Genomic DNA, 24114 nt, shown 5'->3' on the forward strand with positions numbered 1-24114 from the left:
AAGATAAAATTCCATGCTCTCAGGTCTGAAGTGCCCTTTAGCTGATAGCTGTTAGAACAGTGGAAACCTGAAGCAGATATCCTATGCAGTGTGCTTGCTAAACTCTTCCCACTGAATCAAATGGGTCATGGGTACATTCAGTGCAAATGTAAGTAGGTCCTAGCTTCCAGTAGCCAGAGTTATGCTTTGTAGGCTGATATTTAGATCACTGTCCATTTGTATCTGGCCTGGAGCTTTTTATTGATTTGCCTGTTAAAGGCAGAGTTGTGCAGAGCTGAAGGAAGGGGAAACCTGCCCTAGGTGAAAAGTTCCTGAATTGTTTTGTCTGTTTTCAACCAAGTGAAGCACAGCAAACAACAGAATGTATCCCAGCCCCTGTCTGGTGATTTCCATTTCCCTTCCCCATGTATCTAGTCCATTGAACGTGTCCATAACCCTGGCTCATAACTCTGTCATGCCTCAGCTCCAGCAGCATGAATATCCTTTTGTCATTCTTTGCAGTCCTTTTTGCTGATATACATCTTGCTGTGTGTCAGGCCCGCTGCCTTCTGAAGTCAAAACAGCTGCATCTCAGAGAGGGGAAACCTTCAGAGAAAACTCAGACACTTGCTGTAATCTGTTGGTAGTAACAGATAATTAAGTCTAAAAATTTCAACAGAGGGAAGACATTTATTGCCAGACAAAGCCCAATGACATTGTAGGAAATGTCTTTTGTGCTGCTCTGAATGCAGCCCTGAGTCTAGAAACTGTGGTGGTGATTTGGTGTTTACATTCTTTTAGTCCTAAAGATAATCAGTCGCACTCTGTTGTTGTGAACCTAGGAGATACAAGCTTGATTTCACTCTTTTGTATCAAGCTGTTTGAACACAATCTGCTTTACCTTTGCAGGCATTTCTTCACCGGATCCGTCAGAATGCTGTGGACAAAGCTGAGAAGTACATAACAGAGGAGAATGTTAAGGTATTTCTTCTATCTTCCTCATTTTCTTGGCAGGGAAAATGATACTTAATGAAAGGCTAGTTTCAGCGATATGAATATCAACTATCCTCATCTCATATTGATGCTTATTATTAAACTGGTTCCCTAAGGAGAAGAGGCTCATGTTGACAGTTTATCTGTCAATCTGTTTGCCCATTCGTATAGCTGTCATCTTCCTGCAATTTTTCATCCCACCAGTTAATTTCAGTAAAATTTGACAACAGCAAAGTGTTGTCAGAGATACTGACTTTTGGCAAGATTTGTGAATTGGTGGATAGAGGACAGAGGAGCCTTTTCAATGTCTTAGAGAGGAAAGGCAGGGAATGCACAGCCCTTGTCTGTTTTATTTGACAGTATTCAGTTAATCAGTTGGCATCTGCTGTCTTTTAAAAATCTAAAATTGGTAAGGCTCATGAGAAGGAGGCAGGAATACTCCTTGTGGCCTGGTGGGATGGACTTTGTGTTCTTGTGGAAGGACTTAGGAAGCAGAAGACCGAGCTGTGAGGCACTAGTTTCTCTAGTGCCTATGGTCATAGGAAACCTTGTTCATTATTTTCATAAATACAAGCAAAGCTTTCTTGTACTAATTTGCCTTTAAAACTCTCCTTGTATACGTATGCATGTGAAACCAAAACCCTCTTTGTAAACACATGCAAGTGAAACCTGATGATCAGTGGGACAGAGTGCAGTTTGTTTGCCATTAGAGGCTTACTGAGCTTGCATTTGCTCCTGTAGCTTCTAAATCATCGGAATCTTTGCCCTTTACACTGGTGGGAGCAGGGCACAGCAATAATAGCTATTGCAGTTTCCCCAAGGCTGGTTCCTCCATTTCATGTGTTAGTGTTATCTGAAATTCTAGAGATCCTAGCAGAGCTCTAGGCCTTGTTTTTGCTACTGATTCCATAGGCTGACAATGCTGTAGTATTGACTGACTGGCATCAGAAGGGGCTCGTAGCAAGGTGGCTTGGCAGCTTTGTGGAGCTAAGCCTCTTGCTGTCTTCAAATATGGAAGTCCCTGCTTCCCCCAGACTCACCTTCTATAGTCTAAAGTAAGTTTAGGGGTGGCTGAAGAAGTAGATAAGTGATTAGTGACAGTGGTGTCCCTGCCTGTGACAGCAGGGTTGGAACTATATGATCTTTAAGGTCCCTTCCAACCCAAACCGTTCTGCAATTCTGTGAATAGATCTCTTGTGCAGAGAAGTGTGTGAAAATTCAGCTCTGCATGAGAAATAATGCTACCCAATTTGAACAGCAGCAGATGTTGATGAAAGTTATGATTCTATGATTATTCATACTGATCAAAATGAATATTAATTATGACTGCCACATAATCAGATGCAGTGCCCACAAAGCCTGTGCAGAAGAACATGTATTTTCTCTGCTGATTTAAATGTATTTGTATTTGAAGTTTCATCACACTCCTCTGGGGAAGTACTACTTCATTTCTGTGTCATGCTTGAAGTGCCTGGGAGGTCTTTTTGAGGCCACTGTGAGACCTCATTTACTCTTAATATTACAATACCCAACTTTAAATAAAAGAGCTTCTCTTTGGTAATAAAAGGCCTATGTCTGTTCTGGTGAAACAGAGTCATAAAGGCACAGTTTCCTTGATCAGAGTGAATATTACCTCCCCCTCCAATTCCCCTTCTTACCTACCCCAAACAATTTAATTCCTTCCTATAGTTGAAAGATACTTGTTCTTTATTTCCATCTCCTTTCTCCCTCCTTGTTGGCAGAGGCAGAACAAGCAAGGTGATTTTGGGACTTGAGGTAATTCTGGCTCTTAATTTTATGTATCTTGAGTGACGACAGAGCTGTGAGGTGGCTGGTAGCAGAGGCTGTATAAATGGTTTGGCAGCTTGTGTAAGGAGAAGCCTGTATTTTCCTCTCTTTCTTCATGCAGCAGAACCATCTGGAGGAAAATACAGGGTATTCTGGCAGTTGCCCACCTCTGAGCTGAAAGAGAACGTGTTTTTTACGATAATTTGGGTTATTGCTCCCAGTATTATTTTTTGCAGGTTCCTCCTCTAGCTGGTGCTAAGCACTGGAGATTTTGGTAATCTTTGGCCACTGTATCCCCTTCCAGGAAGACCACACTGAGTTCTGTGCCAGGCCCAGATTTCACAAGTACTCCAGTGACTTACAGCTGCAGCAACATCATTAAATGGTTTTAGTTCATTCGCTGCCTCCTGTGGGAATAACTCCATTGATATGTTAGTTTTGTACTGCATTCACAGCAGGCACTGATGTCATCTTACTGATACAGTAGATTGAAGGCAGTGCAATTTGAGGGTGTGCACAAGCTGCCAGACATGGATCATCGCATGAGGATTATAAACGGTAACTGTGTATTACATGTAGAGGCATATGCAGTCAAGGTCTCTTCGCTGCCTTGATCTTCAAGTGACTCTTCCTATCTGTGAATTCTACTTCAAGCAGAGCTCCACTGACCACCACAGAATTTATTGGATTAAACAGATATTCCTTGGATAAAAGAATATCCCCCCAAAGACTGCTCCTGAAGGATAAAATCATTCCTGTCAGATGTTTTCCTCTTACTTCTTAATCCCCTTTTGGCACAGCTTCTGGCAAAGCCATGCAGACAGAGGCTACCATGTCATCACATCCGTTTCAGCCACATGACAGATCCATTGGATGCTCTGCTTGAATTAGCATGGGAAGTTTTCTGGAAGCAGTCAAATGGTCCTAGCTCCCTGTCCTTTATTTTGGATCAGAGCCCATCAGTGCAAATTCAGTGTGTTGGAATCTTTCAGATTATTCAGAGCTAGAAAGGGGCCATGAGCCACAAGTATGCATTAACAGTGGTGCATGCTACCATATCCCAGTACTCTTGAAATGAGAGGGGAGCAAAGACAAGGCAGGTGCAACAGGCTCTGCTCTGCACATGCAGGCAGCTTGTGGGAGGAGTTTGAGAGATACTCTGCCCATCCTTGAATAACAGAAGGCGTAGCATTGAATCTGGGTACATGCGGAGGGGAAGGCTTCGTGGGTTCTACACTTGCAAAACCAGAGAGAAACTGGTTTTAAATCAGGAATTTAGGTTTAATTCCTGTCTTTAATGAGTAGACTTACGGCTTTATAGTAGCTTTCACTCTGGCAGTTTATTCCCCTTAGCACATGTATGTTCAAATCACTAGGGATCATTTAGCTGTGATATTGCATAATTACCTCTTAGTACCTGTCTAAACTAAGGGCCGCTATCCCATTACATAGGCCTCTTAGAACTGCTGAGGTCAGTGAAAGGGAGCTCAGAAATGCTGCCTGTGTGGCTTGCAAACATAGTATTCTGCACTCCTGTCAGTGAATTGCTAGATCCCACAGGACAGAGGTTTAGTCTCTTATTTACAGGTATGTATTTGTGTGCAATAGCTTCTAAGTCTCTTTCTTCCAGAAAGTGATTTTAATGCAAGGGCAGGAAAGGCAAATGACTTCCTGCTTCTGTCTCCTGAGAAACGGTTTTGGTCATTGTGGTTCCATTCACTTGGCTGGTCTCATAGGAAATCTTCTCCAGACTTGAAAGAGGTTGCTCTCATTCATCAAGCTGAGGTATCTGGAAAGATAACCTTCATTTACAGCAGGTACTTCAGCAGCAGTAAAGATTTCCGTAGAGGGGCAGGAAATGGGGAAATACAGTGTAATTAATTCTGTAAGAGTCCCTGTCTGTGCTTTAGATCCTATCACCACAAGTCTAGAGCCACAATACTTTGGTGCTACTACTTTAACAGAACACTCTCGGGTGTATTAACAGCTAGCAATGTTTTTCACTTTATATTTCAGATCTTATTTTCTAACATCGAAGATATTCTTGGTGTCCACAAGGAGTTCCTGGCTGCCCTGGAATTTTGTTTACAACCAGAACCTCAGTCTCAGCATGAACTGGGAAATGTTTTCTTAAAATTTGTAAGTACAATGACTTAACGCTATCTGAAAATGCAGTTTCCTGTCATAAGCTCCCATGCCCCTTAGCTAGCCCTAATCTTTAAGGTTTGCGGCAGTACTATGACAATGTGTGTCTTGTATTTAAGTTGTAGGTAGGGTGGGAAAAAACTTGTGAATGAGGTTAGAACAATGGAAACCACATCAAACTTGCTTAAACAACAAAGTATTTTTAGAAACTCTTCCTTTTCCCATTGACTATTTTTTGTCCCTTTATTTTCTCACCCAGCTGATCATATTTGACTGTGAAGAATTTGTCTGCTTTGGTTCCAAATGTGTCAAACCAGCACAATTTCAAGTAAATGAATAATTCTTCTGTGTATTTTAAAATTGAAGCCTACAAAGGTCAAAGATCAAAGTTAAAACCAAAGGCCAATACATCATTTACAGTAGCTAGTGTCTGGTCATACATATTTCAGTAAATGAAAGGTAGTGTGAGATAGCTGATCTTGCTGAAATGCAGCACAAGTTACAACACAGCCTTATACTGTGCAAGAGATGAGTACCTGCATTCTGTAGCTCAAAAGGAAATAAAATTTGGCTTTTGGACTCATAATGCTGGCTCAAGAATGCCAGAGATACAGAATGTGAAGTAGTCATATGATATGAAACTCTGCCAGTTTTAGGTTGTTTTTTTGACAAATTGCTTTTGTATCATCTGACTTTGTGCCCAAGAGCTGAATTATTTGTTCTACTACATCCATAATATGATCATATGTGCTAGCCCAATCCAGTCACACTTGTTCTGCTAGGTAAGCTGGGAAAGCACAGAGTTATACTAAGGGTCATGCAATTGAAGTTTCTGCTTCTCTTATCATAATTTGTTTCTTATACTGTGAAATTCTTCATGTAGATTTTTGCTTTGTTTTTAACTTGGCTCAGTTCTCAATCATTTTTGTGTGCCATCCTCTGGCTAATGTGTATATAGGGTATACTGTGTATGCAGGATCAGCTATTATATATACACCTAGTCAAAAGCTGGACTCATTTAAATGCAAAGTTACCTCATTTACATGTATAATACTTTGAAGTTGCACATTTTTTCACTCGGAGCAGCCCTCCTGAGATGTTTGAAAATGAGAAAGCACATACATAATGGCCATTTCTTCAAATTCTTATTAACTGCATTAAGCCACAGGCCAAATTCCTGTCAAAATATGTTCTATTATGCTTTCATAATCAAAATTCATGCCTTCACAGTTCATCAGGTTTGAGTGGACAGCAATTATACATCCATTCGTTACTGATACAGCGTTACCATGTAACCTGCTCCCCCCATTTAAGTTTTATTTATGCTGTGACAATTACTAAAATAGTGTCAGAAAGTGTTATGTGGAGATCATGCCCCAAAATTGTATCAGGTGTGAGGACTGTCGGCTGTTGAAAAACATGATCTTAGGTAGAACCTTGAATACTCACTAGAATCATTGAATGCCACAAGATGTACTGTTCTGATACATTAGTATTCATTAGTGAAGGTATCAAAATTAGAGGGCTTTGAGTGATGCTGTCAAATTGTCTACTGTGTTTGAGTGGCACTGAATAACCAGAAATGTTAATATCCTGTCACTGGACTGAATTCAAGCCTGGTATATGTAGTTATTGGTAGTGTTTTCTTGTATATGAGTGTATTTTGTAACTTTAGTGTTGTTAAATTTAATAATTATGTAAGGTTTTATTTATCAAACATGCAACAATACAGGAATTCTGAAACTATAATGCTGGTGAGAATTTCTCTTCTGATAGAGGCAGTTTGTCTGAGTACATCTTACGTAGCTGTTTCTGGACTGCATTGGAAATAATGTGTACATCAACTATTTCATGATCCCCCAGGGAAGAAGCATCTTATACTGAAGGAAGTAAACCACACGTTTAATTCAGAATGTATAGAAAAAGCTGTTTTCATCCATAATTACCTTAAGGAAATAAAAGAAAACCATTAGGAGCATTGTGGTACTTAAATCTGAGCAATGAACAGTCAACAGAAGATTATCAGGAGAGGAGGAAATAATCTGTCCTTGCATGCAGATTGTGCCTAGGTTTTACAAGACAAGCTTCACTGTGGTTATTTGAGAAGGGAGGCGAGATTTCTCCTTTGTCACAATAAAGGCTTCTATAGTGAAGCCCTCCTATACCATGGCTGAAGAGCTGCATGTTGTTTAGCCAGCTTACCCAGGGAAGACATGTGTAAGCTATTTCTTTGGTCTTTCATTTTGGGTAAGTAACACCTGAAGCAAGCAGACAGATTTTGTAAGGGTTCTGAAAGAATAATCACTGCACATTGGCCCCATGAAGTATTTTAACAGATGACATAATGCACTTGCTCTCATATTTAGTTGTGAAAAATTGTTTTACTTCAGACATTGCCTTAATGCCATTTGATCAGATGATCATGAGTTCATTGTCTGATGTGGGATGCTAGGATTTCTTTTGGTGTTGTAGTTGAGTATGACTATAACAGACAGTAAAGAACATACTTCATTCAAAATTTCATCTGCAGTCTTAAACAAAATGGCATGGAGAAAAGTCTGTAACATCAAAGAGAGTATATACACTGAACTTGGAATAATCACACCTCATCAGCACAGGCTCTTCTGTGCAGGTCATGAGAACATATGACTGTCTGCAGAGCAGAAGGACAGGGAATAGGCAGATGCTTCATTTCTGATATTGCTATATTGCTAGAGCTTTGGTGGAGTAATAGCTAGAAACCTGTTCAAGGGACACATGTTTTCTTCTCATTTTTAGGAGCAGTGTTGTATGAGTGATCAGTTTTACTGTCCAAGTTGTCAGAGATCTTGTTTTGTTGAGAATTATAGCTCTGTTTTGTTTAGGTTTTTCATGCTGACAAAATTGTTTCCAACCTGCTTTGAAACATGAAAATGCTTTGTTAAAAATATGTCCAAATAAAATTGTTACAATTTTCCCAAAGTCTTACTTGCTTTTTCTAGTCAAAACTATTTTCCAATTTGCACTAATTTGTGGGCAGTCCTAATAGAACTAGAATAACATATTTGGAGAATAAACTATTGGTTGAAGATTTATTTTAACCAAACTAAGAATATTATAGACTTATTTCTGTCACCAAAATCAGAAGGACTAACTGTGTATCCAGTAGATTTGCTGAGTAAGAAGGTGCATTTTTATGTGGTCACATTTCTGACCATAATTGCACTTTAATATAGAATAACTGCAGGTTCAGAATTCCTGGGCTAACATCTGTAATTATGTAACTGATCATTTCCTTACCAGGGCATGGGAGAGTCCAGGACTGAATGTCACCCAGAGAGGAAATTAAACACTTCAGACACTGAGTAATTTAAAGCATAGTTCTCATATTTGTGGGTCTCATGCATGAAGGACAGCTGGAAAAGACTTGATGAAAGCACTCTGGTGTGTGTATAATTATTGTACTGACTTGAGCTTTAGCGAAGGGATTTTGTTGTGATCTAAATATAACCTCCCAAAACTCCAGGCACTCAAAGCTGCAGTCAGAAACCTGAGCAATGACATTTTGTGTGCATTGATGTAACGAATGCTGTAATGTTAATGGTTACTATTTTTAGTTACAAGCATGCTGCTTGTGTGCATCCAGGGAGTTAAGGGGAGATGAGAGAAGAAATGTAGGAGAAATTTGTGTATCTGTCTATTAATTCTGTAATTCTTCAGTTTTTATGCTTGAAAACCAATCCTATGCCTTCCAGTTGCCTCTTTTCTATTGTGCTATGGACCCAGCCCTGCCTTTCCCTGCATCTGGTGATCAGAAGCCTTTGTTTCTTTTCAGCTTCCCAGTATTAAACTCTAGTAGTAATATGAACAGCTGTAGATGAAGGATAAAAGTCTTGAACATCTGCATTCCAGCTCTTTGCACCATACTCTTTGTGGCTGTTGTTTTATTTGCTTTGTACCATTGTTGTTGTGTTTGGACATTCATCTATTTATTCTCAATTCTTCCTTTGGAAGTACAAGGGGGAAAATAATAATCATCAGATTAATGATACACCAAATCCAAGAGTATTTTACAGTCTGTGAGCATGTCCATCATTGTGTGTCTGACCAGAATGTCAAATTCTTATTAAACACAATTTCTCTTCCACATGACAGTAGTAAAGGGGGAATGCCAAATGAATGTAGCGGTGTTCCCTTCGATTTATGTTACTCAGCTTCTTCATTTAACAGTAGTTCTTTGTTTGGATCCCTGTGAGTTGTCTTAAAAGTACCTAGATGCTGTAGATACCCTCATCTAACAGAGGAGGCTCGGGTGAGTGATACGAGTCCAATCAATATTAAGAAAAACTAACTTCCTAGTTCAGGGAAGATGGAAAGATTCAGATAGAATGTTTTTAGGCCAGGATCCTAAAGAGAAAATTACTGATGTGAATGCCACAGCAAACTCGAGGGCATTGTCTACATGGCATAGTGCCTTGAGATGCCTCACATATTACCCCTGGCAGAGGGCCACGCTAATGCATCTAAATTACTTCTGATATGTGAAGTAGGATGTCTGAGTAGCTCTGCATGGTACCTCTGTATTATGGCATAGGAGCTGACCTGAACCAGGAAAGAAGCTATTGTTGTGAGAAGTACCCAATAAAAGATGCGTCTTTTTTGTTTCTGTGTCTTGTCCCCCCTTTTATTCCAGTGAATGTGTTACTCAAATCTTGTAACACAGCTGCTGCTTCAACAGCTTCAAAAGGATCAAATCACTCCTTGCCTGATCCACTCAGGTTATGGAGATGGTTGTTAGTGCTGCTTTTGTGAATCATTTCAGTGTTTCCAGATATCTGATGTTTGCAATGAGTTGAGCATCTCGGATCGTTTTAGGTAGAAGTTGTTGCACCATCTTTGATTCTGGAGAGCAGTAAAGCAGAACTTGCTGCTGCGAGCTGACCCTTGTTTCTTAACAGGGGATTTCATTCTGCTGTATGTGCTGGTCCTTGTGACATGTTCCAGTGCAAGTACCTCAGCCTAGTTATGAAGCTACCCTTCCCTTCCTTTAACTTCTATAATAATGTTGGTTATTTTGTGTGTATTTGTTGAAATTCTTCAATTTAGAGAAACTGTTACAGACAGCCAAGTCACTGTTTATTGTTGCACTGAAATAATGAAGCCTGCTGCTTGTTTCAGGACACAGAGCGAATCAGCCAACTCACTGGGGGTTCCTCCTCAGCCCTGAAAGGCAGGGGATTTCCAGCTGCTTGCTTTGTGATAAAGTTCCCTTCCATCATGGTTCTTCCCAGCCACCTCTGTTTCTTCCTCCTGCAGGAGTAGTCAGCACAGCTCAGAAATGTCAGCCTCTTTGCTCCTGGCTTTACTCTGCTACTACCTAATCCTCTGGAACATCCTGACACACATGCAAGTATCCCTGAGATAGCAGAATTCCTTCTTTCAGTAAAGACTATACTATTTCAGTGATGCATTAAGAGGAAAAGTCCTGAAAGTCTCTGTGCTCAGAAAGCTGATGATAATTTAGTTAGGAATTACTTTAACACCTCTATACATTATTCACGTTAGAGAGGTATCATGAGCTTCATGTAAACTACAACCCTAATGCCACTTTATGTGCATACCTTTTTGTAAAGAATTTGGTATTGGACAGTGACAAAACAGTCACTCCAGTTTTGTCTGAGTCAGTAAGTTACTCTGTTTTTCCTTGCAGAAAGACAAATTCTTTGTGTACGAGGAGTACTGTAGCAACCACGAGAAAGCACTCAGACTGCTGATGGAGTTGAACAAGATCCCAACAGTGAGAACATTCCTCTTGGTAAGCACCTTCTCTAGCACTCTTGACTTACTGATGTGACTTTGCGCTGTACTCGTAATAACCATTTGGTATCCCAGGAATGCTGGGCATTCTGCAGACATTACCCATTCCAGGTATGTAGCACTCAGGATGGATGGGTATTGAAACCATTGATGAGTTGAAGCACAGAGCTAAGCACAGTTCTGGTATGAGGGTTTTCAGTGGAAATGAATTTTTATTTATTTATTTTGTAAGAAGCAACAGAAAATTTGAGCAAAGATTGTGAAAGGAGTAATGCAATAAGGCAGCAGCAGGGCTGTGACTAGTTCCCAGTGGATGTGATTCCCTGCTCAGTTCTCTGACTAATTCACCATCTGCAGAACCACCAGGAAAATGCGGCCTGCTTCTGCCACCCTTTTCCCCAGGAGTCCAGTTGTGGGCAAGAAATGTAGTCTGGATGAATTGCTTTCACTGTGTCATTGCTGCGTGTATCAGAAATGACCTGACTCTCTGTGTAACCTTTGATGTATTAGAATCAATGTTGGGAGGGAATGTGGCATACAGTCTTCAAATGCCTCCTAAAGAGGCTGGGTGGGAGAATAAACAACCAGTAGATAGTGCCTTCTGCCCAACATTCCTTAATTTTCTTTCTTTTCCTGTCCTTCACCCCAACTCTGCTTAATTTTTGGGGGGTTTCTTGCTTTCCTACATGTGGACACGTAGCATTTGTAATGGGGTTGGCATGTAGGTGAGGGACTAATTCAGCACACTAGCTTTTTTTTCTTAGAAAATGCTAGGAACTAAAAGGAAGGCTGTCTTTCTGCAAAGGACCTGCTTCTCTGTTCTTCTCCCTGCTTTTCTCTCTTTTTTTCCTTTCAGCCGAAGTTCTTCTCTTTCCCAATATAGTACAGCAAAAGAAAACTACTGCATAAAATGTTTGTCACAAGTAGAGCCAGAGCATTCTTTTAGCCACAAAATACAGGCCTTGGAGGGAGCAGCAGGGACAAGCATTTATGCTGTTGGGTAGTCAGAATCTCTTTGTCATCTCCGAGTTTTAATGAACCTTGCTAATCTATTAGTTTGAGTCACCAAATGACCTTTATTTGTGCGTTCCTCTGGGTGCTTCTGTTGAGGGAATCTAGTGAGAAAGAGGAGAGACAGAAGTGCATGTAAACACCATCCTTCCCAGTATTCAGTGTTCTCCACTGCCACTGGATTGGCAAAAGCCTCCTGTCTTACCGGCAGCAGCTGGCAAACTGATTACAAGGCACATAAAAGATGTCACACTGTCTGCTGTGGCTTGCTGCAGTACCTGAATCCAAGAAACTCTTAAAATAGCCCTAAGTATGGGAGGAGAGGCTACACTGAAGTGCCTACTTTGCTGTGGCTGCTGTAATATCTTCCAGGACTCCCTTCTCCACTGCCTCCTAAAGCCAATGCTATAATGCCACCATGCAGAGAAAGCTGCATCGAAATACAAAGCTTTGCTTGTGAGGATAGATTGGGCCTGATCGCCCCTTCACAGCTGCTGAAATATAGAATGTGGGAATGTGTCTGAAAAATCAGTAAGTGTTAAAGGGAAATTTTGAGCCCAGAGCTAGAGAGAGGGTTGAAAGAAGAGATGGGAAGGACTGAATCACTCGAGACTTGGAAAATTGGACAGGGAGCATTGTGAGCTGGTAGCCAACGCCACGGATCTAGAACAGCCTGGGGAAGGGTTATTTTACAGATGATCGTCTGTAAAAATACCAGTTAGAACTAATGAGATTTATGTATGATGTCTGTGAACATTCCTTGAAGAGCAGGATTGTTGAACTACAGCCAAAAACCTACTAAATTTCAGAGTGTGTCTGAGCCACAGCACACATTTCACAAGGGAAAATGTTATCGGTGATGCCCCAAAGCAAGCAGATCTTGGCTGAACTGAATTTAAACTTTGGCTGCTGTTGACAGGACAGGTTTGCAACCGGGGTGATTTTTGGAGCAAATTGTCCAGATTCACAGTCAAACATAGGAATGTGGACTAGTCTATCTGAAAGAGGTTTGCAGTCCATTTGAGTCCACTACCTGTCTCTGTCAGCAGCCAAACCAGAATCTTCAGGGACACGTACAAAAGTTTACAGGTCAGTATTTGTTCATAGCATGGAGAATACAGATCATTTTAACAAAATAAGGACAGGTCAAGGACTGTAGGTTATTTTTTTTTCTATGCCATACCAAATTCTTACACTCCCTTTCCATGTCAATCCTGATAAAAAAGTTTCCATAGCAAGTTGAGCACCACTTGTTTGAGGTAATGTGAACAAATTTATCTGTGAAATTATTCTTCTGGAATGCAGGGACCCTCCAAAATTGTGTGAACTCGTGCGAGTATCACAGGGGTTGACCAGTTGCTGCTTCTATTCCTCAACCTAAAATCTATTTGAATTTGTATTTCCTTGGTGTATTGGTCTGATACTTGTCTCCTTTACTGTGTTTAACCAACACTTGGAGGGTAGCTGGGCAAGCAGCACCATGTTCTGTGACTGGTTGACACTCCATGTGTGCTGGTTACCCAGACAGTGCACCCATGCTGTTTGTCCAGCTGAGATGAGACATAATGTTTTGCCAGAGAATTGGTGGCTGTGATGCAGATGACTCATTTATTTCAATTCAACTTCGATTTCCTTCAGACTAAGGATTGGACTGGAGTTAATGATGTGTTTACTAGGTAGTAAGCTTTATTTTGGCCTTCAAGAGTTTTCTGTACCAATAGTGCAAACTTTGCATCGTGAATAAACACTATTAATTGTTGGGGTAGGTTGGATTCTTTTGTATTTCCTGTGTCTTAGGTGTGGCAAAGTGTTTTCTGACCATAATATGTGTTATAGGAATACAAAACCATGTCCAAAAGCATCTGGAAGCTTTGTGTCTGAGGTAACGTTTGTTTCCTTTTTTGATTACAGGGTTGCATGCTTTTGGGAGGCAGAAAGACGACAGACATTCCACTAGAGGGTTATCTGCTGACTCCAATTCAGAGAATTTGCAAATATCCACTTCTGCTTAAGGTAAACCAAAGAAAGTATTTCTCCAGATGGGTGTTTTATTCTTGGAGTAATTCTGTGTTTTTGTAGCCCTGGCTCTTGTTGTCACTACTACCTTACTGGCTTACACTTGGAAAAAGCTGGATCCTCTCTAAAGAAAATGGCTTTTTATGGATACTGTCAAAATGCTGCCTGAAGCTGACAGGCTGCTAAATCTCATAATGGTGTGGCTAGACCAGACATGGCAACTACTGAATAACTAATGCCTTTTGACTTCAGTTCTGTTCAGATGTTTACTAAGGCTTGAGTGCTATTTTAGCCACTTCCTGAAAAGCTTTGTTCAGAAAAAATAGTATCAGTGTTCTGAAGGACTGGATGGCTCTGGGGACTCTAAATGGGATACATCTTTCATCATGAAATCTTTAGTTTGAGTGTGTTCAGGTCAGTAATGATCAAAATCCTGTATCATCTGACAGCTGTTTGGAGGCTTGTTTGAAAAGTGGTTGGTTGTCTCAAAGGAGTTCCCAGTGGATAGGTGTCATTGCAGAAATGAGTGCTGCAATTGGCAGTAATTGGCTGCCATACTAGTGTTCTTACTGTAGGAGCTAAAGAATAAAAGACTTTAAAAAAGCCAACTTCCCTCTCATCCCTCCAGGTCAAGGCTGGGTCACACATCTGATGGGGATGAGGAGAGGGAAAAGGGGAAAGCAGTTTCTGGGAGAGCTTGCATCACCCGTGGCTGTGTAGCTGCTCTGTGACTAACAGCCATCAGTCTTCAGTGATGGCAGTCTCTTTCTCAGTCAGTAACATTATTAAATGAAAACTAATGAATAAAAAATGTAAGAAGAAATTGCGAATGACATGTCCCTTTCTGAGTTGTGAAAGAAAGTAACAATTAAACAGTTTAAAGCTGTTGCAGTTCTGTGTCCCTACATTCAGCATGATTAAAGGTTTTCATAGGTACAAGCTGGTAAACGCAAAACTGATGAGTTGTTCCATTTACAGTTGTTTGTTTCATCTGATAAATATTGAAATCACTTCTTTCTATTCAGCTGTGACTTTCAGAGCCAAATTTTAAAATTCTTTCCTACAGGTGGAATTGTTGTCTATGCAGCTGTGCACAAGCCTATCTTAGAGCAGGCATTCATGCACCATTCCTTATGGATGTAGCTACTGGGATTTATGTGTATACAGCCAGTTTATCAGTCCAGTCAATCTGTCCACAACTTCACTTAACAGTTGGAACAAACAAAAGCACACACAGTTTAGGCACATGGCAGGAGGAGCTAATGTGTGAGACAGCTACAAACATTTCTTCCACAGTACTAAACATAGTCAAGATAGGGTAAAGGATGCCTAGATCAGGAAAGCACGTAAGTGGCTTCAGCATGGATTTATCTTCAGAGAGAACTGGTTCTGTAGGGATAATTTAAAACCTAATTATGCCTCTGTTTAAGTCCATTGTGTTTATTTGGGGTTAGTGTGGAAAGGATTTGGTGGCTGTTCAGTGTGTGGCTTTGTGTGATGACTGTGAGCAACATCCATGTGCACAGAAAAGGAGTTCCTATGGCATTTGATACTGTAAACAGACCAGGGGATGTGGGGAACTTAGAATGTGCATTCCTGCCCAAGTGTTTTGATACTGATTGTTTGCTTGTTTTCACTCTGTAGTGTTTTCTGTGGCTATTATCTAACTGTATGTTCAAGACTGAAAATCAGAGATTTTGATTCCTTACAGGATTCCCCTTCCTGTTTTCCAAGAAAGTTCAACCAGAGGAAGTAGTGGCTGGGTTCTTAATTTTGAATTGTTCTCTACATTTGTGCTGTTACTAAAAGATGAAGAGTTAATCTCCTTCAGGTTTCCTGTCATGGTTTACCCTTTGTATGAAGAGAGTCATTAATGAGTACAGAGTCTGGAGACCACATTTATTCATTGATTTATTCCATGCTGGAGATATCTTAATCCAGTTAGAGTGGTCAGTATCTGGGGTGCCTTTGCCGTGCTTATCTAAAAGTGATCTTTAACCAATTTTATCCCAGTATTTTCCAAACCTTTTGGACCAAAAGGTCACTGTTAGTACTCCATTTTTCTTATATTTTGCTCTGTGTCCCTATTAAGCTTGAAGCAGCTCTGGGATCAGTGTGGTTTCTTTGAACAGATCTGACCACTTGGTATGTGACCCACCAGTCATCTCTTATGCATAGTTTGGGGATCTCAGCTCTAAGCCATGCACATGGATCTCTTGGAGAACTCCCTACATTTTTTCTGCACCTCAGTGCCTCTTCTTTTTTTGTTTTCAGTATGATGTTGTTGCTGAATCGCCCATTGCTAATCAGACTTGCTTTATTTCTAAGCTTTTCAGAAAGCGTGATTGTGAGTTGCAGATGTCTATCAGTCTGGATCATCTGTAGACTTTTATCAACTGACAGAAACTTGATTTGCAAATTAAAATCTCTATTCTGTTGTAAAAGCTCCTAAAAATACTAAAATGGCAAAACCTGCCACTATTATAAATTGTTTGAAATATCAGGGCTTTTGCTCAAATGCCATGAGGATGCTGGCTGCAGAAGCATGCTTAGAAGAAATACACCTTTGATTACAAGATAGTAGCGTCATCAATACAATTATGTTTTGGTAGGCTTCAGCTTAAGTTTTCCCATTCCTCTGTACCATTCTAGGGAGGTGTTTTGGCAAGTCTGGGGTTCTGTATAAGGGATTGGAAGAGCTACAGATGGACCAGTTTCTTGCTTTTCTTCAGGCATTTGCTTTGCAAGGGGGCAGTAAACAAAATACTAGAACAAAGTAAATACTTCTAAACCATAACACTGATCTTTCCAGGCTCAGTGGCAGCTAAAGTCATTGGGCTCTGAGGATCAAATATTAGCCTGTGGAAATGCTAAATGCAAAAATTAGCCTGTCAAGCAACCAGGTTGCACAGAACTCTCTTCTTTGAAAGTTAAAGCCAAGACCAGTAAGGCTAAGACTGAGTCAGTGTTTCTTGCTTTCAAGCCACAGTGGGGTTGAATACAGATAACTTTGGCCTCTGACACCAGCTCTGTGCCTTCTGGGGTGGGTGCTTGGGTGTTTGGCTCTGGCGCAGTTGACCCAGACCCTCATGTACTTGTCGAACAAATAGCATGAAGGGAGCCAATAGGAGGAGCTGTGATGAGGCATCTGGTGATCTTGCATTCCATCTTTCTATGGATTTCTTCTTGTATACATGCTGATATAAATCACACACTGTTCTCTACTTGAGAATTTCCTGGACAGGAAATAAAAGCTTAAAGAAAAAGCTGAGGGGAATTTCATTTTGGTTAGGCAACAAATCTGCCTCAGTCAGTGAGATTCTGCCATTACAAGGGGTTGTTCAGCTCTGAAACTCTCTGTGATGATTAGAAAGTGTAGTTAATGCTGATTCTCAAAGGTAGTGAATTCATAGTGAATAAACTGTATACCATTCAAGACTTGTTTGACACTTGCTAGCACAAAATTCTGAGTGGACAGAAATGTCTCGATCATGAGAACAGCCAAGGGAAGATCCAGGCTGATTCTGTTATTGCTGATCAGGAAAATGCAACTCTCCAAGCCAGAAAAAAGTAGATATAAAAATAACACAACCCTCAAATTAAGTATTTGCTCTCCCTTTGCTACTGAACTGCAGTTATTGCTCCTGAAATAGCTGGTTTGTATTCATGGGGATTGGATCTTATTTTATCTAATTCCCAGGGCAAACAGATACTACTCTATTCCATCTGATGAGAAAAGTCATAGGCCAGAGCTATCCTACTTTCCTCTTTTATGCTGTTATTAACAAGAGTTTGTGAACATCCAGATTGTGTAGTAACTTTGATATGACCTTGTTATAGTGTAAGTATTTTACTATGGCTGCAAGATCGTGTGAACAAAGTAAATCAGACTTGTCTGTGTTTGAAAGTCAACCTAAGTAGTAGGGAAAGATGTGTTAAAATACTATAACTATGTTTTATTAATACCAGATGTGAGTGTTCTTCAGAATAATAGCATGTAACATGGAGTTAATTTGGGTTACTTAATTAGGAAAAATATACTGGAGCATCTTCAGGTGCAGATACACTTTAAGAATATATTGCAATTACTTCCAATATCAAGTATGGCATCCTGCAGTTGGGCATCTTATGTTATACTCATTGACTGTAAACAGGGGGTTTGGTGGTGGGTTTTGTTTAATTTTTTATTTTTGCTTTCTGTCTGTTTTTCAAAACTTGTATGTGGTTTGAAGAGTGGGACTCAAACCTAGCCATGGTGTTTCAAAACACCATGCAAACAGAAGTGATGAGATTAGTGGTTTTGTCCCTAATACAATTTTTGTCTGCTTTGTGCAAGGAAATTATTGATCAGTAAGTTTTATCCCTACTCCAAAACCTCTCTAATGTGACCTCCACTTCTCTTTTTCTTGCTGTGAAGCTTCAGCAATGATCTGAATTCTATTTGAGGATGTAGGAGTTAATGAATATTTGTTAGTACAAGCTTCATCGTAAGACTTCCTTAAAAGTGAGAAAGGGGCTTGAACTAGGTTTGAACAAATCAAAACTGCTTATTCTGATGGGCATTCAGATTCAGTGAGAAGGAAAGCAGCAAACAGATGCATGTACCTTGAGAGCATATCCTGTGCGAGAAACTTAAAATTCCAGTGCATGTAGCTTGCTGCCTAAGTATGTTCTAGCAGAACATTTTGGACTAAGGCAGCTCTGTCTCACCAGTGATAGCTGTATGACTCTGTATTAATTAGTGTGAACCACACTACTTGAGAGGAGAAGCAGCTGTTTGTGTAAACCAGTCTCTGAACAAAAATAGCCTTTTTCCCTTAATAAAGAGCATTTATGTCAGTGAGAAGAAAACCCTAGGGGAGTGCTGATCATGAGTTAATCACACCGCTGGGGTGCGGATTAGGAGCAGTCATTTCTGCCTCCTTCCTCCCAGTGCACCAGGAATGTGCAGCACATGATAGCTGCACCCCGATGGCTCCCAGCACATGTCACCGAGGTGGTTTCTTGTTTGATGTCTGTTCTCTTAAGGAATTGCTCAAGCTCCAGCCAGAAATGCACGTTCCACTTCTGGTCCTTTAAAAATACCTCATAATGTACACAACCTCATGCATGATTTCAGGCAGCAACTGTGTATTGCTTCATGTGGTGGAAAAGTCATTGACCCTAGGAAGGGAAAAAAAATCTGGATGCAAAAAGCTGCGTGTCCAGATTCAGAATCCTTTAGAGAAGGAAAGCCCAACACTGGAACACACACAAGTCTTAACAAAAGCAGTGCTGGGACATTGAAAGGGAAAGATGAGAAGCTAGGCTGGGGAAAGGTTAATTCACTGTCTCCCTCTTCTTCCTCTCCATTCATCTCAGCTGTTCAAGGAACAGAACCTGCCAACACGCCACAGTTGGACAGATTTAATCTTTGGGGGTGTGAATTTTTTCTTTGTGGGGTTTTTTGTTGCTTCCGCCTCTTCCCCTTTCCTTCTTTCCCCCATCCAAGGAAAATGGTGCTGCTCTTAGATTCATGACATTGCCTGGTTGAAACCCAACTCTATCTAGCACAGCATTAAAAACGATATATACCCTACAGAGCTGTCAGGAACTCTGCCAATTTGTAAATCATACTTCTGTCTTACACACATTCTATATATAATCACAGATAACTGGTAATATTTATAAAACTGGAAACATGTTTTAGTTGCATTTTAATTTAGCATATGTCGTAGATTTGATGGCACATTGAATGTAATCTGTTTTACTGATTTATTGTTGCTTGTCTAGTCTTTACCCTGCAGAAACATTGACATAAATTACAAATTTTAATTATATACAGAATAAAAACCCCTGCTACGATTGGCAGGTACACAGATAGAGCCTCGTGTAACATTTACTTTCTGGTTAGGTTAAGTGGAAAATAAATTTTAATACAAGCAAATATTCAAGACTCTAAAATAGGACAATAAACCTCCTGGAAACTGTTATATTCACAGAAAGATGATGTTCGGATTCTGGGTTCTGGCTTTTTTTTAGAGCATATTTTGGAGTTGAACTGTTTATTTACACAACTTTTTGAACTGATAATCAAAGAAATACATTGTCTTTGTTATCTCTGTAATCTTGACATATTCGGTAGGTAACCAACGGGTGTACCTCTGAAACCATCCTTTATGTGGACCCTGGTTTGTGGTGCAGAGTCGAGCAGCCTGGCAAGCCATGATTTGCACCAGTCAATGCACAACATTAATGTTCATTGCAAAACATCCATGTTAAGCTGTGTCTGCATGTCTTCAGGAGTATAAGGATAGGAGGAAGGAATTTGAAATATAGTGACTTGGAAATTTCAGCTGCAAAGCATGTGTTGAGTTGTCAGGTTTAAGTACACAACCAACCATTTTTATGGGGTGGGGGAGGGCATGGGGAAGGATGACAGAGGTGTCTTGTTCTAAAAGAGCTCAGTTAAGCAGAAGAGCATCCTTTTTTCTAGGAAATATTAAAGTTGTTTTTACATTTAACCTCCCCACCAGTTTCCTCTGCCTGCCTGCATTGCTCGCTGCTCATCCCTCCTGCCACCTCTTTGCATCTTCCTGTGTCATGTGCTTTTTGCTGAGTTCTCTCTTCAGAGTTTTTTGTTTGGTGGCTGTTTTGGGGGGAGAGAAGCACAAATAATGAATCAACAAATGAGCATATGTCTGTCATCTTCTGCAAGTTAGTTCTTATATTTAGATTCTATCATGTTTAGAGCTTTTAACCTTCAGCTATTTAAAGCTACATCTGAGATTGAAATACTTAAGGTGGAAATCCTTTTACTCCATTGCATAAGCAAAACCTGACATTTCTTAGTAGGTTAGATGTAGATGTCCTGTCCTTCCTTTCTGTATGCTGTTCAGGAGGACTGTACAGCTTGGAGTGCTCTGTAACTCCTGTTGTAAAATGAGTTGTGTTCTGTGTGTAGGTGTTACGAGTGGCATAACCTCCAATCTTTGCACCTATAAAAGAGGAGTGAAATAAAAGGGTAATTCTGTGCCCAGAGGACACAGTTCCCATTTCTTGTAAGTTCTTTAAAGAATAATTTTTTTTTCCCTCCAGCTTATGATATGGAATACCTTTGCAACTCCCCCACCTTCTGAAAAAGAGAAAAGTCAGAGGATAATGGTGAAGAAGTTAGAGGCAGTGAAAAATACCAGATTTTCTGTTCACCATGGGAGGATTATTATGAATTAGTTTAAGAAACTCTCTACAAGGAATAGTTTTCTGCAAATGGCATCAACCTCATTTCCTGGACCTATTAGTGTGTGAATTGCAATACATGAGATAGTAATTCCAGACAACATACATGAGCTTTGTGGAGGACGAGTCACTCATACCCAAGGTTTGCCATCTGGTCTGTTTCTCAGCTGCTTTTCAAAATGTTGTCAAATGCTCTCAGAGTTTACACATCATAAATCTGTCACTAAAATAAATAAGTGCCCAGGGCTCCCTGACTGTGCTTCAGAAGTGCTAGGCTCTGCTCTTTTGGGGAATGGCAGTGTCAGAGCAGCATCGCTCTTCCTCAGAGGGCTTAAGACTAGGCGGTGGTGAGACAAGTTCTCCGACTGTCTGTGCCACTTAAACAACTGACTGCCCCATCCGGCACCCTTCCTGCCTTTTCCAGCCATCTCTCCAAGTCCTTGGGCAGAACTGCAGGCACCAGGAGTGATGAAGATGCTGTGCTTATTGAAGTAGAAGCCTGCTGTGAATGAAGAGTTCTTTCTCTGTGTCTTGGTGATATTTCAGAAAGGGGTGTTTAGACAGGGCTAGTGTGTATGCGTGTCTGTTTCCAGAGCAGTGTAGGAGACACTTGAGCTGCAGAACTTCATTGATTTTTAATGAGACTCATGTAGCAAAAATCCTGCACTCTGTTTCAGAAGCATAGAGCAGAGGCTAGTGTCACCAAAGTGCAACATCCCTCTGCTGCCTCTTCTTCTTGAACACTTTCCTTGGCCTTATCTTCAGGAAAAGTAAAAAATTCCATAGGGAATTTCACATGTGATATCAACTGACATTTGTAGCAGCCAGCCCCTTTTTCCTGTGTGTGTGTTACTCTCTAAATCAACCAAGATCATTAACTCCTCTCTCTTACTGGGATTCCTGGCTGTCAGCACATTACCCATCTCCTTTGTCATCCATCTGACAAGAGCCATTGTCAACTTCCATTTATAATTTTCTAAAAAGAGAAATTGTAGCTATGAGTAAATTCTCAAAATACCAAATCTATGCCAAGAACTGAGCAGTTATATTTCATAGGACAATTTCGACATTCCCGTCCATTCATTTGGGCCTTTCTATCTCCAGGGTCTGTCTGTGTGGGAATGAGAGTACCTCCCATTGCTGTATTTCAATTCTCAGAAGACCTGTCTCTTGCATTACTTAAAGGAGCCTCGGTCACGAAGTGGTTTAATCTCAAGATGCAGATGTCAGTTTAAAAGCTTCTGCAAAATGGAGTTGTTAATAAATAAATAATTACCCTGAGTTTCTGTAGCAGTGGGTCTCAAGATAGTTTACTAGTGCTAGTGAATAAAGTCTTGGCAGTGTGAGGGAGCAGAGGAAGCACTGAGTCTATGTAAAGGTTGAAATAAATCTGTACTACTTCTAACTCCTCCTTTCAAATGTGCCTTCCACTTTTGCTCTTATCCAAGCATCCCACAGTATATTTATGCTACAGTTACTCCTACTAGTAGAAAAGTACAGCTAAATATGTGCAAACCTGTCGCATGCTGAAGAGCTGTCTGTCTAAAGAACTCTGTAAAGCAGATCTGTGAATCAACACTAGGACAGAGAAAGTTCCTTGATTTAGTAGCTCAGAGTGTCTGGATTAGCAGCTATTATAGTCACTGTAAGTTAATGCAAGCTTCAGCAGGACTTGAACTTCAGCCCACATCTCTCCACTCTGTGACAGGCCACGTAACTTGAGCCTAAAAACCACCAGTTAATTTGATCTAAAGGCTGTGTGTGGACATAAGTCAGTTGAGGAGCAGTGCTTGTATTACAGGTTGTGTGACCAACTTGGGCAAGGTGAGCCCCAGCACTACTTGGGATCATACTTGAAACTGGAGTATGCCAGTGCCCAGCAAGACAGCATGGCACAAAGATCTTTAATGTCAATATTTTGTGTTGTGAAGGGACACTTGCTGAGGTTAATGTGCTGATGTGGCGAAGCAAAAGACAAATCAGACCACAGAGTAAGCCTAGTTGGAGCCCATGACAGGCATTTGGGGATTGTAATCACTTAATCTTGGATGAACAACAACTGTAACAGGCTGTCTTTGCCCTTAGCTGTGGGAACTATGGATTGAAGCAATTTAGCTGTGTTCAGACCACAGTGCTGTGCAGGCTGTCTGGTGGTACTCAGACTCATTATGGTGTCTCATGCAAAATGATGCAGTTCAGCAGCAGTTTGCCATTTAAATGTAGGTCTTTAAATAACATGTTGAAGCAAAATGGAACATAGTGAGAAAGTTAAATATTCCAGGCAATCTAAAAATGTGGGTCTTAAACACCATATTAGGTATCAAGATGAAATTACCAGCCTTAGTAAAGTTTCTTTAATGTATTTTTATTCAATTGTGGCTGACTATAAAATACTGTTGGTCTGAAAGATGATTAATTGTGAGTTGACAGTGGTTACCCCTATTGCTAAACTGGTTAATATTGTCAGGTGCCAAGTTTTCCCACTGCTGTTTTTCTGTGGGCAGTGTTTAACTGGGCTATTGTTCATTGAATCAGGTGAAGCAGAGTCTCTCAGGAGCTCTTCCAGAGCAGAGGTGTTATTCATTTCAATGTTAATCTCTCCAGTCAAAACACGTACCCCAATCTCCCCAACATAATCTGGGGAAGAGTCCCTGTTAAATTCCTGCTGTTTTCTTGGTCTCTTTCTCCACAGTTCAAACACTGAACTGAATGCCAGAAAGTCTTGGGTTCTGCAAGTCACATGCCATTGGGAAAGTTACTTACTCTCTGTAAATTAATTTCCTTCTTCATAAAATTACTGTTCTACATAAAAATATGGACAGCTGTCACTAGTGAATTTCCCTGCAATTTCTGGATAGTCATCATGCACAGAGCTGTAGGTGCTTCTCCACATGTGATGGTTGACCTTGGCTGGTTGTTGTCTGCCCACCCAGCCACATTCTTGCTGTCACTGTTCAACAGGGAGAGGGGGGAGAAAAAAATAAGATGAAAACTGTTTGTGGATTGAGATGAAGACAGGAAGATCACTTAGTAATTACCAAATCACAGCCAAAACACACTCAACGCAATTTGTTGCCAATGATAAGACATTTGGATAAGCAACCCCACCTTCCCCCCAGTCCCTACTCTTTTCCTCAGTCTCAACTTCACACCTGCATTTCCAACCCG

General features: G+C 40.5%; 1 protein-coding gene across 1 annotated transcript in view; it reads left to right on the forward strand.

Moving 5' to 3' along the window:
- Window positions 1-24114, forward strand: part of PREX1 (phosphatidylinositol-3,4,5-trisphosphate dependent Rac exchange factor 1) — a 151918-nt gene that overhangs the window by 61449 nt on the left and 66355 nt on the right. The window contains exons 2-5 of the mRNA XM_034067000.1: window positions 889-960; window positions 4777-4899; window positions 10595-10699; window positions 13624-13725. Coding sequence (XP_033922891.1) covers window positions 889-960; window positions 4777-4899; window positions 10595-10699; window positions 13624-13725 — 402 coding nt within the window. The remainder of the gene's footprint in view (window positions 1-888; window positions 961-4776; window positions 4900-10594; window positions 10700-13623; window positions 13726-24114) is intronic.

This window comes from Melopsittacus undulatus, chromosome 10 (assembly GCF_012275295.1).
Source record: "Melopsittacus undulatus isolate bMelUnd1 chromosome 10, bMelUnd1.mat.Z, whole genome shotgun sequence".
In the NCBI taxonomy this organism is placed as follows: Eukaryota; Metazoa; Chordata; class Aves; order Psittaciformes; family Psittaculidae; genus Melopsittacus; species Melopsittacus undulatus.